The sequence below is a fragment of the Megalobrama amblycephala genome, linkage group LG7 (genome assembly GCF_018812025.1).
Source record: "Megalobrama amblycephala isolate DHTTF-2021 linkage group LG7, ASM1881202v1, whole genome shotgun sequence".
NCBI classification, from domain to species: Eukaryota; Metazoa; Chordata; class Actinopteri; order Cypriniformes; family Xenocyprididae; genus Megalobrama; species Megalobrama amblycephala.
The window spans coordinates 6297675-6312811 of NC_063050.1; the positions used below are offsets into that span (position 1 = coordinate 6297675).

The 15137-nt window shown below is 39.7% G+C and overlaps 1 protein-coding gene and 1 long non-coding RNA gene across 2 annotated transcripts; both read right to left on the reverse strand.

Moving 5' to 3' along the window:
• Positions 1 to 889: 889 nt before the first annotated feature.
• On the reverse strand, positions 890 to 7145 carry LOC125271608. Its single transcript, XR_007185666.1, has 3 exons — positions 6955 to 7145; positions 5324 to 5479; positions 890 to 2517 (listed from the first exon to the last, which is right to left on the reverse strand). It is a non-coding gene; the product is annotated as an uncharacterized LOC125271608 (long non-coding RNA).
• An 11-nt stretch (positions 7146 to 7156) lies between these two features.
• LOC125271539 (NACHT, LRR and PYD domains-containing protein 1 homolog) lies at positions 7157 to 14634 on the reverse strand (the record flags this gene model as incomplete). Its single annotated transcript, XM_048195574.1, has 3 exons — positions 14570 to 14634; positions 13914 to 14487; positions 7157 to 7865 (listed from the first exon to the last, which is right to left on the reverse strand). Coding segments are annotated over exons 1-3 (1347 nt in total), but the record flags the coding sequence as incomplete, so codon positions are not given.
• Positions 14635 to 15137: the final 503 nt, after the last annotated feature.

Consider the following 15137-nt stretch of genomic DNA (forward strand, 5'->3'; position numbering starts at 1 on the left):
CAGTCCATAAACTATAAATCCTCACGAAAACTTCAGTCAAGCCAGCTCGCGCGTCAACCTGAGAGATCAGCCTCCAAATTTCTCGGTTTCTGAATGGGCGGTTTGGCTTGATTGACAAACGCTAACGTTCGGGCATGATTTGTATACCATCATCGACCTGTCCTAAAACGTTAGCACGCTTTGATCGATGGTTTGGAGATTGCGTGTTTCTCTGTTCGAGAGCGCATTTCCGTTGATTGTTTACGAACGAAAGTTCACAGAAACGTGAAAATGAAAAGAGTCTCATTTGAAAGAAAATATCCTAAGCTAAAATATGATATAGAGTGACTGATTGAAGCAGCCCTTATCAAAAGTGCGGGGGTCGATTTCTGTCTTTTCAAAACTGTGGGGGTCCTGACCCCCTGTCCCCCGTGCCAACGTAATAATCGTGTAAAAAAAATCCCTTATTTTGGGGATGGATTCTGGGAAATCTCCCTTATTTTCAGTGTTCAATGTTGACAGCTATGTCTAGTGCTGTTTTGCCTGTCGAATTCACTATTTAATTTGCTCCTGAGAAATGCAATAGCTGCTGATAATACAGAGGAGCTTATATATGGATGCTGTGATAGGCGTCGTATTCCTATAGTGTTTATGGTGCTGAATTATTTACATCTTCTACCTTATTTTAATTATTCTCAGGTTAGGTAAAGCAAGTCGAATCTGTTCTAATTCATAAGTAATTGAAATCTCATACTCACAAAATAGATCTGCAGAAGACTTCTCCATGGTCTGTTGAGCTCAGTTTAGAAATCAGAGCAGACGAGCTTCTTAGTTATAAGTAATATAGTTTTATTAATTACAGTTTAGGTAGTTTACATACAATACACTAAATAAAGTAATAAAGTAAAGTAAAATAAAATCAAATTACAGTCAACCCTTATGTTACAAGCGTTTGTCTGCAGGAGGTGCTAACAGCAAGTTACCTAACACCGGAGAGGCTGTTCATCAAGAAGCAGCGTCTCCTAGTCTTTTAAAGACAACACAAGCCACTGATGTAATGACACATAAAAATCCCTCATCATTCCTTTACAGTTAATTGGTCGAATCCAAAGTTCTGGGCTGTCATAAGCTCTGGAAAACGCCTCAGAATTTGCTTATATAGCCTGCTGTTTTCTTGTCCTTCTCCTTTGGGCCCTTCTTCACTGCTGTCATCTGATCCTCGTCTACAACACATCGCTTCAAGGTAATACCTGCTTTTCTATCTAATACATGTTTTTTCCTTTCTAATCCACTAACATGCTACTAACAAATGCATTATAATAGCAGTTGTCTGTCATTCTTTAATAAGCAAATAATATATGCTTTAATAAAGGCCTTACAATATCAATTGTCTGTCCTTCTTTAATACAAACATCTGTTGTTGGGGTTTCTTTTCCTTTTCCCTTTAAATGTTACTATTCCCTTTAATTATATATCTCAATAAACACTTTTCAATTAAATTCTGTTGGTGTGTCTTTCTTTTTTATTAATCTACTATTCTCATAGACAAAAATGTACTTTCAGTATCAAAGTTGCATTATTCCAATGAGACAGGGCGTGGCTATCAACAACAATAGATAGACGTAAGTCACCTGGGAGTCAGCTGATGCGAGCTTGACTGATGTGACCTGCTAGAACTGATGCTAACGCTAGATAAAAATATGAATCAGTCAAAAAATTTCAATCAGAAAATGGATGACTGCAAGAAAACAAAAGAAAATACCAACAACATAACGAACATAATGCAATAAATCCACACATACAGATCAATAACATAATTAAAGCAAAGGCTGAATATCAAATTCTTCATTGAGACCATTAGATTATAATGTATTCAAAGTGTAAATCCAATATGCTTCACGTTTTAAAATCTTTTTTATATATATCACCCCCTCTTCGAGGTAGTTTAACATCTTCAATGCCAACGTACTGCAAAGTCAAAATCTAATGTCTCAAATTGTTGTTCCACTGGACTTCAATGTTTTTTTTAAGATGTCTGCTTGGTTTGTCCATGAAAATCCACAAGGGAAATATAACATATAAATGACATTTGCTGTTTTACAGGAAATCATTCCTCGAATCTTAAAACTTTTTCATCTGAAAGATCTGAGTGCATAACCCAGAGTACACTGACCCTTCACTGATGTCTAGTCCACACTCCTCAAGATCTTCTTTGTAGGAAATCAGATTACCTTTCTCCAGCTGATTAAAGGCCAGTTTCCCAAGCTTCAGAAGAATCTGGTCAAATGACTTGGCTTTGGGTTTAGGTGCAGGATGATCATGGTATTTTGTTTTCATTTGTTGCTTCTAAGAAAGTAAGAAGTTTGTGAACATCTCTGTGAGAGTTGTTGGTCTCTCGAGCCAGCAGAGGCTGAAGAACAGTGAGAGAGATCCAGCAGAAGATGGGGATGTGGCACATGATGTACTCCTGGATTTCCTGATGTGATGGATGATGGTTTCAGTTTTCAGTTTCAGATTTACTGTCCTCTGTAGTTGAGTCTTTGAGAAAGAGGAAAAGCGATAATAGGTCAAAGAGTAAGAGATCTCACGGATTTAGAATAATAAACTGTGGTTGGGCTGGAATAACGTTACATCTCAGGTGTGCATTATTTACTAATAATTCAATGGACCAGAGTCAATTATTCCTCTTATACTACAGTTCCCACACCACAAGACATTGTTCTGATGTTGTATTTCAAGACATCTGTCAGGTTTTTGTCCTTAAAACACTTAACTCGATAAAAATGAATCCAAAACTTCATTCTAAGAACACGTACACGTTTTCTCATGTGTCTATTGTTATTAGCTAGCTCAGGACTGATGGTAATGGCTTTTAGATGGTAATGTTAGCATCTGCTATTAATTTGAATAACGCTTCAATTGCTTGAAGTGACTGGTGTGAATGACTTAGCCCACGTAAACCTGCCTGTTAGCATTCTTGAATGTGATGCTAATAATTTTAGCCAGTGGTGGATATTCTTAACAAGGATTTACTAACGTAATAGTAAATGTATCAGATTAAATTCCTACTTAAGTAGAAGTATAAAGTATCCGTAGCCGTAAAATGTGCGTTATTAAGTCAAAAGTAAAAGTATTTATGAAGAGTTTAATGTACAGGATTTTTTTAATCTGACTCTGACTTTTAATCTTAACTGAGGTCTAAACCAGGAAAGATAAATTAAAAGATAAATTACTGACATTTACAATTCACATTATCCATTATTATTAATAGTATGTGGTCCGATTTTTCCCGTTGCGTCTGTCGTTGCTATGCAACCATGCAGCTTTACAGGGGGTATGGCTTATCTAAATGAGATGTACAGTAAATGAGCCCTATTGTCACTCCCAGCAGGTGAGAACAGGCGAGAACTGCACAAGTTTTAGAGGCATTTTCTCTCTTTAGAGCTTTTTTGAGTGCCTACCTTCAAATGGCCACAACTTCTCCAAATATTATCAGATTTCCATGTGTTACACATCGTTGGAAAGCTTGGAGACTACACTTTCAGAATCTGTGAATAACTCAAAATGCCCCAGAACCGACTTGTGTCCCTACTTTCCGTGATTGGTCACATATGTGTATTCTTTGTGTATATTTAGCCATTGTTTCTGTTGCTTTCAGCAAATCAAGTCACTTTTACGTTTCGATTTTGCAAACTGCTTTACCCTTTAATGCTAGAATAGGAAGTTATTTCTTGTGGCCAGAGGAATAATCTCCTTTCATAATAGTCGATAAGGAAAACTGATAGTTTGCTGTACAAACTAAACCAGTATTTCTAAATTAACTATTAAATAGAACTAATACTGAACCATATATATAATTAATTATAATCTGTTGTGATTAATTCACAATATATGTGCATAATTCCCTTTTTGGTTGATTTATATTATTAGTTGATTTATATTAATTGATCATAACGCATTATGATTTAATTATATATATATATTTCACCCATAATTTGAATTAAATAATTAATTTCTTGCAATTCGTTACACATGTGTTCAGCTTGTGCGCCTGTTTGGAGTATCTGAGCAAAACCATTGCTTTGATCATGCCAAGTATTTATTCTGTTATTATTGTCTTATACAAAAATATATATCATCTGACAATCTGCTGTATTAATATCCATTATATATCCAGTGCCATACGTTCCAAATGCTTTTTTTCTCACTAATACACATTTTTATGAAAATTGTATGTACCTTAATCTATGCTGTTCTAGTCTTCTACGAATAGTCCGCTCGGATACTCCAAGCAGGCACATTTGGAATGACATTTCTTTCTTTCTTCTTCTTTTTTTTAGGTTTATCAACAAGTATACAAAAATATACAACCCTATTAACAACAAAATCACAAAATAAAAAGGAAAATAAAGAACAAAAAAAAAAAAAAACACACACACATACACACATACAGGGCCAGGGGTAATATAAATTACATTATATAAAGTTAAGGTGCCTCAAAAGGCACTTTTTAACAACCTGGCAACAGAGCATAATGTCAACTGTATATTATAGGAAAGAATGATTATAAGATGCACACAATGTTATCGATTTTAAGGCTTTAACACTGCTGGAGGTAGACATTGTATCCAAGTAATACTTGTATATTATACAAAATATAATAAACAGGGGCTTTACAGAAAAAAAAATGTGCACTTATGAATAAAAAAATTAGATTAGAAATTATTTGTCCTTTAGATTCTTATTAACATGATAAAAAACCAAACAAAACATCCTTGTACAACAAAGAAAAAATGTCTAAAAGAGAAGCATGTATAGATTTTTTTTCCAAACAGCATGACATTTCCCCTCATGACAGTCGACTGCGAGTGACGTCACTTACCATACGAACACGCCTCATATTGACGCACCTCTGATGCTGAATGACAGGTTTTCGTGTAGGCATCGGAAATTCATAACTCATAAGACATGGGAAATACAGTTGCAAATGAACTTTGCTTTTCCATTTGAAATTTGGCAGTCATTGTGCGTTTGCAAAAGCAAAAACACAAAAGGTAATGCAAGATTTGCAATTCCTTTTGAAAATTGTCTGGTATATACATCTATACATTTAGCTTTTAATTTATATTAAATATTATATAAATATTTTACAGTCTCTACTAATGTCATGAGGAGTTGAATCAGGTGTGTTAGATGAGTGAGACATACAAAATGAGCAGCACTGGAGAACTTTCTGAGAATCCCTGCTTTAAATACTCACAGCTGTAAACAAACATTCTGCTAAAAGTCAGTTATTTAAAGGTCTAATTTAAATTCCTATTTAAACCTCAACACTATACAGTACCTTCATTGATCCTTGTTGGTGTATTGTGTACTGCAGGGTTTCAGCCGTAGTTGATGTGTATTGGGCCTGTGATAGTGTTTCCTGTGAGTACAGAAACACCTGCACTCGCACCTCTGTCAGCTGTTACACCAACACTGACTCCAGTGGGAGTCTGCACTGAAATAGAGACAAAGACACACATTTAAACTTCTTAAAGATGGACATCTTTATTACCATCCTTCTGTTTGTTCTCTGACTGTTCAGGAATATTTTTCTGGTTCATCTTCCTCAGGACGTTGAGTGCCTCACCACACTCTGTTTTGAATTGAGGTGCTCCGATCAGGATTTCCACAGGCATATTAATCTACATCTATTTAAATGTCTTAAGAACATACTGATTTTTAAAAAAAGAAAAATATACATACAAAATTTCCACACTGTTTGCTCTAAAAGCTTTTTGTAACCAAACATTTTCACCCAAAGTAGTAGCAGGACAACATTAAACATTCAAGAGAGCGTTATGAAAACTGATCAGAGGCTTCAACAGTGCATGGTCTTCTCGAGTGGGCTTTTCCTAAATGCAGAATGATTTACATTTACATGATTGTGACTCTCACTATGTTTAGCGCTGCAGTTGTTCATATCATGTAATTGTCTAATTTTTGTTTTTGTAACTATATTGTTACACACACAAAAAAAAACAGTGTTTCCCAAGACTGTTTCTCGAGGCTGTAATGGGTGTGTGCTTAGGCAGATGAGGACAAAGACGAATAAAGTTCAAACACAGTTTCTTACATGTGAACTCATAATGATGGTGACCATGGAGACGGAGGACAGGCAGGAACACAAACAAATGAACATGACAAATAAAAACAAACTGAAAGTCCATGAAAACTGAAATTAATGTGACAGAGGCACACCAACACCACATTTTCAAACTATTCCTGATCAAACACAGCTGATTCAACTCATCAGCTTATTAGGAGAGACTCCAAGACCTGAAATGAATGATAAGATGAATGAATGAACAGATAAGAGATACATCCAAACTGTGTAGTGTGGGTGTGCCTCCAGAAACAGGGTTGGGAAACACTGGTGTAAAAAAGTATTCCTCTTAGGAGTATGTACATGTATGTGAATAGCTATGTTTCCATCACCATTTTTATGCACATTTTTGAAGTATTGTGTCAGAAATTAGTGATGGATATAACAAATTTAGAACAAAAAAAGTGAGGTGGTTTTTGACTTGCGACAAATAGTTAATGTCAATAATGGGAGATGGAAACGCATTTGCCAAATAAATTATGACATAGTGAACATTAAACCCACATGAGTAATCGTCTGTTTCTACCGATGGTCTTTTATTTTCTGTTGCTTACTCTAAATATAAATATAATTTAGATATAATTTACTTTTACTCGTACAATTGAACATTAAAAAAATGTATATGAATGCTTTCACAAAATCTTTGTGCTTGCGTATAATTTCACAGATCTTTCTCATGCTCTCCTGGCTGGTTAAACTCCAGTCTGGTTTCTGAATATTGTTCCTCATGAATTATTTTTTGCTGACACAGTTTATCTGCACTGATCTGGATATTTTCAACCCCTTGAATGAGATCAAGCCAGTGGTTATCAAAAATTGTGCTTTACCTGCTTCACTATTCAGATGCGACTCATTTCTCTTAGGATGAATCTGATCAAGTTCATCTTTCTCAATTGTTGCAGTCCAGACCTCCTCCTTATCCTTCTCTCTGATAAGAGTCATTTGAAGATCATTCTCCAGACGTGTCGTGACCTTGAAGAAGTTTGGGGGAGTTTTTATTCCGAGTGTGATCCCTTCTTTGGGATGGATAGAGGCACCAGGAACGTCAAGACTATGCAGCGTTTTCATCCGAAATGGCCTGTCAGGTCTGGGATGCGGGATTAGACAACTTGTTTTTTCATCCTTCTCAACTTTTTCTTTTGCACAATCATCAAATGGAAAAAAGTAGACGTGTAGAATGAGAGGAGCTTTAGAACACATGTAGAGAAGAAGATCACAGTGTTTGTACACTCGCGCTCTACGCAAACTTATTAATGTTTTAAGAGAGAAGGATGGTTGGACAATCTTGGCATGGAATCGGGTCAACTGCACAGGTTCTGTGGTTATTCCCTCGTCTTTTACGCTGAGGACTTTCACAGCATCTTTGAGAGAGGGGTCAGACTCTCCTAAACAGGCGTAATGGGGCAGATGAACTTCCTCCAGTTTCCCTGAGATCACCGTCACGTCAATCACTGGAGCGATCCGGTTACACTGCAGCCTCTCCAGCTCTGTGGTGAGGAAGTGTCCGTCTACGGTACAGTACTGAAGGGTGACGTCACAGTCACAGACCCATCGCATTCTGGTCCTGACACACTCGTAACGGCCTGGGTCAGTGCTGACCCTGAACTTTGACCCTCCTTCATCTGTACAGGCCGACGGCTCAATCTGAACCCACTGATCAGAATCAGCTATATGGACACAAGACTGACAGTTCAGCAGTGGGTGAATATTGAGCCCAGAAGGTTTGGAGTCAGAGAACCTGTGAAGAACCAGAAGAAGGAGGAATGAAAGAGTGAGATGGTTTTTACGCACAAACGGTACAAAATTAATGAATTAATAATAAACTAATAATGATGGTGACTAACTACATTAGTTAGCATGAACTAACAATGAAAACTACTAAAGTGTTTATTAATCTCAGTTAATGTTCATTTCAATGTTTATCAAATCATCATTAAAATCATAATTTGTACCTGTCAATATTATTTAATGATCTGAACTAACAATGAAGAATTCAATTTTTATTAACTAAAGTTAAAGATTAATACCATAACACATGTATTACACATTTTTAGTTAATGCATTAATGAATGTAAACTAATGGGATCTTGCTGTAAAGTGTTACTAACAACTCAAAATCAACAACATACTAACAGTCTACTATAAAAAACCTGAAGAGTAAATCTGTCACGATTCACACACCTTCTAACAACTGTTGACTTTGTGGAAAATGTACCATCAAAAGATTTTGTACATTAAATAAATTGGTATAGTTTAATGAGAGTTTAATTTGAACTTCATTGGTAAAATTATTTTTTTATGTAGGCTCTGTTTATATAGCCTTCATGATGTCAGCATTCTACCTCCTGTAATTTGTCTCCATGCCTCTAGAGGTCCCCTGTGTTCCCCTCTGCCTTAATTCTTCCTCGTTTGATCTTGTTAGCATTATCCAGGTCACCTGTGCCTTGTTTATCCTAGGGTATTTTAGCAGTGTTTTTTCCCTTTGTTCCTCACTTGGTTTTTGAGTCTTGGCTGCGTGCTACCTGCCTTGTTTTTCCAAGCCCTTCCTAGTCCTTCCAAGCTACCTCAAGTAAGGTGTTCTTAGTTATTTGATTCTTTATGAGCCCTAGTTTTGTTTTCTCCCCTCGTGGAGTTTTTATTTTCCTATGTAGTTTTTTTTTTTTCATTTATCTCTCATGTTACTAATGCCTCTGTCTGAGAAGAACTTTTGTTGGATTTTTGGCTTGCAAAGACCTTTTTTAAAGTAAACCGACATTGCCTGGAATTCTGCCTTGAGTGTTTCGTTTGGGTCCAACGTTACAGCCTCTGTGGCCTAGTGGCAAATCTCTCCACCCCACACCAGAGACCCGAATTCTAGCCCAGCTTGTGACAGAAAAACCAAGTCACTCATGGACCCAGAAACACTCGGTTCCAAGGACCTGTTGACAGTGATTGCTCAACACGAGGCGTCTTTTCAGCGCCATGAAGCCGTTCTCAGCCGTCAAGAAGAGCTAATGGCCAAACACTCTCAACTCCTGGCCGATATGATGAGTTCCATCCGCCAGCTCTTCGAACGCCTCCCTGGTTCTTCACCTTCCTCTGTTTCACCTCCGAGAGGGGACAGGCCTTCTCCTGTGGCGGAGCCCCGACTACCACCTCCTAAGCCCTTTGCTGGAGATCCCAGTTCCTGCCAGGGTTTCCTCACCCAGTGCTCTCTCACCTTCGAGCTCCAACCCTCAAGTTTTCCCACAGATCGCTCTAAGATTGCTTACATTATAACCCTTCTCTCAGACAAGGCTCTCTCCTGGGCCTCTGCAGTGTGGGAATCTCAGGATGGCTGCTGTGAGTCCTACGTGGCATTTGTGGAAGAATTCAAGCGAGTGTTCGATCATCCTGTCAGTGGTCGGGAGGCTTCCAAGTGCCTACTCACTCTCCGTCAGGGTTCCCGTAGCACTGCAGATTTCGCTATAGAATTTCGGACCATAGCAGCAAAGAGCGGATGGAATGATGAGGCACTGAGGGTCTGCTTTCAAGGAGGGTTGTCTGAGCCACTTCAAGACGAGTTAGCCACTCGAAAACCGGCTGAGGATCTTGAGTCCCTCATAGCAATGGCCATCCGCCTAGACAATCGCCTGAGAGAGCGGAGGGCGGCTCGTCGCAAGGAGTCTCATTCTCAAATTCCTCTGAGCAGGTCTGTTTCTCCAGTTTGTATTCCTGCATCCAGAACTTCCCCAGTTCCCGAACAGCTCCATGATTCCCCAGAAGACATGCAGTTGGGCCGTTCTAGGCTTTCTCCCAGTGAGAGGGAATGTCGCATGAGGGAGCGTCGTTGCCTCTACTGCGGTGCTTCCGGCCACTTCCGTTCCACTTGCCCCGAGCTCTCGGGAAACGCCTGTCCCCGTACAGCAACAGGAGGGCTGTGATGGGGAAAATCAGAGCTCCTCCTGCTAATGCCGTCCTGGCAGTTCCAGCCACTTTGTCCTGGGAGGGCCACCAGCATCTGGTCCAGGCTATGATCGATTCTGGGGCCGCTGGCGACTTCTTAGATCTAACCTTGGCAAAGAAACTTAAGATCCCTACCCAACTTCTTCCTCACCCCCAGGCAGTTACCGCTTTGGATGGCAGACCTCTGGAACCAGGCAAAGTAACAGAGGCCACTCAGTCCCTGCGACTTACCATCTTTCAACACCAGCAGGAGGAGACCTTCTATCTTATTGACTCCCCCGAGTATCCTATTATCCTGGGTCACCCTTGGCTGTGCAGACATAATCCGCATATCGACTGGCCCACTGGCACTATTCTAAGCTGGGGTTCACCTTGCCAACTCTCCTGCCTACTTCAGAGTCCCCCAGCCCCTAGTTCTGAGTTTCAAGAGTCTGTTGACCTGTCCCGAGTCCCCAGTGTTTATCATCAATTCAAGGCAGTGTTCAGCAAGTCCCGGGCTACCTCCTTACCACCTCACCGCACTTATGACTGTGCTATTGATTTACTCCCTGGCTCCTGCCCTCCCAGGGGTCGGATCTTGTCCCTGTCTCCCCCAGAGCGCTCAGCTATGGATATCTACATTAAGGAGTCCTTGGCAGCCGGCATCATCCGTGCCTCTACCTCCCCAGCTGGGGCAGGTTTCTTCTTTGTTGAGAAGAAAGACGGGGGTCTTAGGCCTTGTATTGATTACCGGGGCCTCAACAAGATCACAGTTCGGAATCGATACCCCCTACCTCTCATGGCCACAGCTTTTGAGCTGCTTCAAGGGGCTTCCATTTTCACTAAGCTGGATCTCCACAATGCTTACCATCTTGTGCGGATCCGACAGGGAGATGAATGGAAGACTGCCTTCAACACCCCTACAGGCCACTATGAGTATCTCGTAATGCCATTTGGGCTCACCAATGCCCCTGCAGTATTCCAAGCGTTAATTAATGACGTCCTCCGGGACCTACTTAATCAATTCGTCTTTGTATACCTTGACGATATTCTCATTTTCTCAAGGTCACTGGAAGAGCATAAGGGGCATGTTAGCAGGGTTCTCCAGAGACTCCTCAACAATCACCTCTATGTAAAGCCAGAGAAGTGTGATTTCCATGTTACCCAGGCTCAGTTTCTTGGATTCATTGTCACTCCTGGCCACCTGGAGATGGACCCAAAGAAGGTAGAAGCAGTCCACAACTGGCCCATACCTACTATGGTCAAGGAGGTTCAACGTTTTATTGGCTTTGCAAACTTCTATAGGAAGTTCATTTAGAATTTCAGCTCTGTGGTGGCCCCCTTGACGGCGCTTACCAAGGGAGGAGGACCCAAGATTCAGTGGGGTCCGGAGGCAGCAGGGGCCTTCGAGGATCTCAAGCGCCGCTTCACTTCCGCTCCCATTCTTTCGATCCCTAACCCAGAAAGACCTTTTGTGGTGGAGGTGGACGCCTCAGAGGTGGGGGTAGGGGCCATCCTGTCACAGAGAGGAGAAGATGGAAAATTACACCCTTGCGCCTTCATGTCTCGTCGCCTGTCAGATGCTGAGCGCAACTACCACGTGGGGGATCGTGAGTTGCTTGCTGTAAAACTTGCCTTGGAGGAGTGGCGCCACTGGCTCGAGGGGGCTCAGCACCCTTTTCAGGTTCTCACGGACCACAAAAACCTAGAATATCTCCAGCAGACTAAGCGGTTGAACCCCCGGCAAGCTCGATGGTCACTGTTTTTTAATCGATTTCAGTTTCTCCTTTCTTACAGACCTGGTCCAGGTCACCTGTGCCTTGTTTATCCTAGGGTATTTTAGCAGTGTTTTTTCCCTTTGTTCCTCACTTGGTTTTTGAGTCTTGGCTGCGTGCTACCTGCCTTGTTTTTCCAAGCCCTTCCTAGTCCTTCCAAGCTACCTCAAGTAAGGTGTTCTTAGTTATTTGATTCTTTCTGAGCCCTAGTTTTGTTTTCTCCCCTCGTGGAGTTTTTATTTTCCTATGTAGTTTTTTTTTTCATTTATCTCTCATGTTACTAATGCCTCTGTCTGAGAAGAACTTTTGTTGGATTTTTGGCTTGCAAAGACCTTTTTTAAAGTAAACCGACATTGCCTGGAATTCTGCCTTGAGTGTTTCGTTTGGGTCCAACATTACAGCCTCTGTGGCCTAGTGGCAAATCTCTCCACCCCCACACCAGAGACCCGAGTTCTAGCCCAGCTTGTGACACATGAACTCTATATTCTCCATCAATGAGCTCAAGTTGAATAATGTCTCAAGTATTCTATAAATCAGTGTTTTTAACTATGGTGAAGCGGGATATTTTCACAGAGGTGGACAGATAAAGGCCAGCAAGCAGTCTGGGGTGAACAGAAATGTTCATTATCCAAACATAATAAATGAGTTTGACTATAAAGAACTGGACTGTTTTAGTTCTTACAACACAACTGTCTACAGTTAATTGTGCTTGATTGTGATTGAGGGAGTGCTGGAATAGATCAAGTAATGCTGAGTGAATTTGATTATTTCTGTCTTATTCCTCACCTGCAGGCATATTAATAGAACAGAAGCTCACACTACAGCTAGAAAATTACAGAAAATTAATATAAAATTAAAGTTTAGAGATCATGTGATCAGTCACAATAGTCCCTGCACAGGAGAGACTTGTTGTTTCCAAACAAAGAAAAAAGATATATTTACTGCTATCTGCATCTGCTATCGGCCAAAATATGCTGACAAATATGGTAGGCTGACCAAACGTCCTGTTTTCCCGGGACATGTCCTGTTTTCACGTCCTGTACTGGCCGTCCTGGTTGTTTTTTATAAAGTGATGAAAACGTCCTGGTTTTCATTAATTTTCATTGGGCCATTAAATTGACCGATGTTACGAGATTTTCGGTTTCTGAGATTTTCGGTTTCCGAAGGCGGAGCATACATTAATATAAATCGCAGACTCGCACACTTGCACTTGCAACTGAAAATATTAGTTCACATTGTATCTCAAGACATGATTATTCCATAAAGGTAACTATATTCTCAGCGTCGCGGCTGAGTTATGTCTAAACTACAGTTGTTTACTTCTAGGTAACAGTTTATAATGTTTTATGCACGATTTGTGCAGTTGACTGTAACTGAATAACAGATACTTTGTGTAACAGCAGAACTACCTTCAGCTATCATCTACAATGAGTTCAGCTCGTTGTGCTCTTCCTTTGTACCTTGCGATGTAACAGCCGATAGGCCTATATATATTTCTTTATAACGTTCATGCCTATTTGATAAGCAACAAAAAACTGCTGGGAAAGATCAGCTCTACAGCAAAATATAGATGGGCAAACAAGAAGGATGAGGAAGAAAAACAGGATGAAGAGGAAAACGAGGATGAAGAAAACTAAAGATATAGACATTTTTTGTTAGTTTTTGTAAGTTTGTGAGAGCTATTTTTGTTAAATTTGGATTGCTAATATAACAGAAGTATTTTTTAGTTATTTATTATTTATTTATTTTTCTAATACATAAGAGACATTAACTTGTCATGATAAAACATGTTGAGAAGCCTATCTGAATTTGTGTATTTGGTTATAGATAGTATTTTGTAATATAACAATTTTCTATCCATACAGAGGAGGAATATTTTAAATGTATTGAAATTATAAGGCATCTTTGAGTAAACTTCGAGGTATCATTTGAGTATTGCCGGGCAGAGTGTCCTGGTTTTCGGTAATCAAAATATGGTCACCCTAAAATATGGGCATATTAGCAATAATTCAATATCATGCATCCCTAGTGTTTAGTGATGAATGAAGAACAGAGGATTGAATCAGTCTGGAAAAATCCTTCACTAAGACACAGTATATTTCACTCACCCGGTTGTGTGTGTACCACTGTTGTTTCTCACAGGAGGTTGTTTAATGTCACACAGAGACACTGAGGAGTTATGATAAACTGTAAATCCAGCATAGAGGGGTTCAGTGAATGTGGTGTTGAATGTGTGTAAGTGTGTGAGTGTGTGCGTGTCAGAGACGCTGTAGAAGGACAGAGTGCCGGCCAACACGTCCACATACACTCCTACTCTCTTAGAGGATGAACGGATCCCAGGTATATCAATGTTGTTCTTATTGTGACAGACAGAGAATCTTTCATCAGTGCAGTCCAGACTCCAGGATTTGTCATTGTATCCAAACACACAGTCTTTACTGCATCCTTTCCTGCTGATTCCTTTATATGTCACTGATATATATATATATCCACTCCATTCAACCTCCCAGTAACAGCGTCCAGTCAGACTCTCTCCACACAGAACCTGAATAACATCATCAAATCTCTCTGGATGATCAGGATACGGCTGATGATCTTCCACACATGTGATCTTCCTGTTCCCATCAGACAGAATGAGATAAGAGTTTGCTGTGTTTGGATCCAGTGTGAGATCACAGGCATCTGAACACAAGGAGAGAGAAACATTTCACTAAATGAGACAAATCAACATCAAATCACTAAATGATTGTGTGTGTCGACCTACATTTGTGTAGTTCTGCTGTACTTCTGATCTCTCCACACTGATCCACACTATAAAACACAAACATGATTCATTTTCATTTTCTAAAGGTCAGACAAAAAAGAAACACACACAATGTTCTGACACAAAACTTAGTTCACACAAAAATAATCATTTTTAATCATAATCAAGATTTTGTTCCAAACCTGTATGACTTACTTAATCATTGAAAAAAATGTTGTCATGTAAAAGTGAAATTAAAGTGTTTTTTTAAATTTTGTTGCATGTAAACCTGACCTAAACAAAAATAGGAACCTTTAAAATAGCATAATAGGGGAACTTTAATTTTAGCATTAGTGATGTCAGGTTTGTGGGGTGATGAAAGCAGTGAGGACCCAATTGCAGAAGAAATAATGGGCTTTTATTAATAATAAAAATAAAACAAACATTGTGGGAATCCGACGCTCCAGTGACAACCACTATCCGCGATTTCTTCAGTCATTTCTGAGAGGTCTTTGGACAAAGTTCAGCTGACCTGTCCGTACACGACCAGCTTTTTAATCTATGTCAAGGAGAAGAAACTGTGAGTATG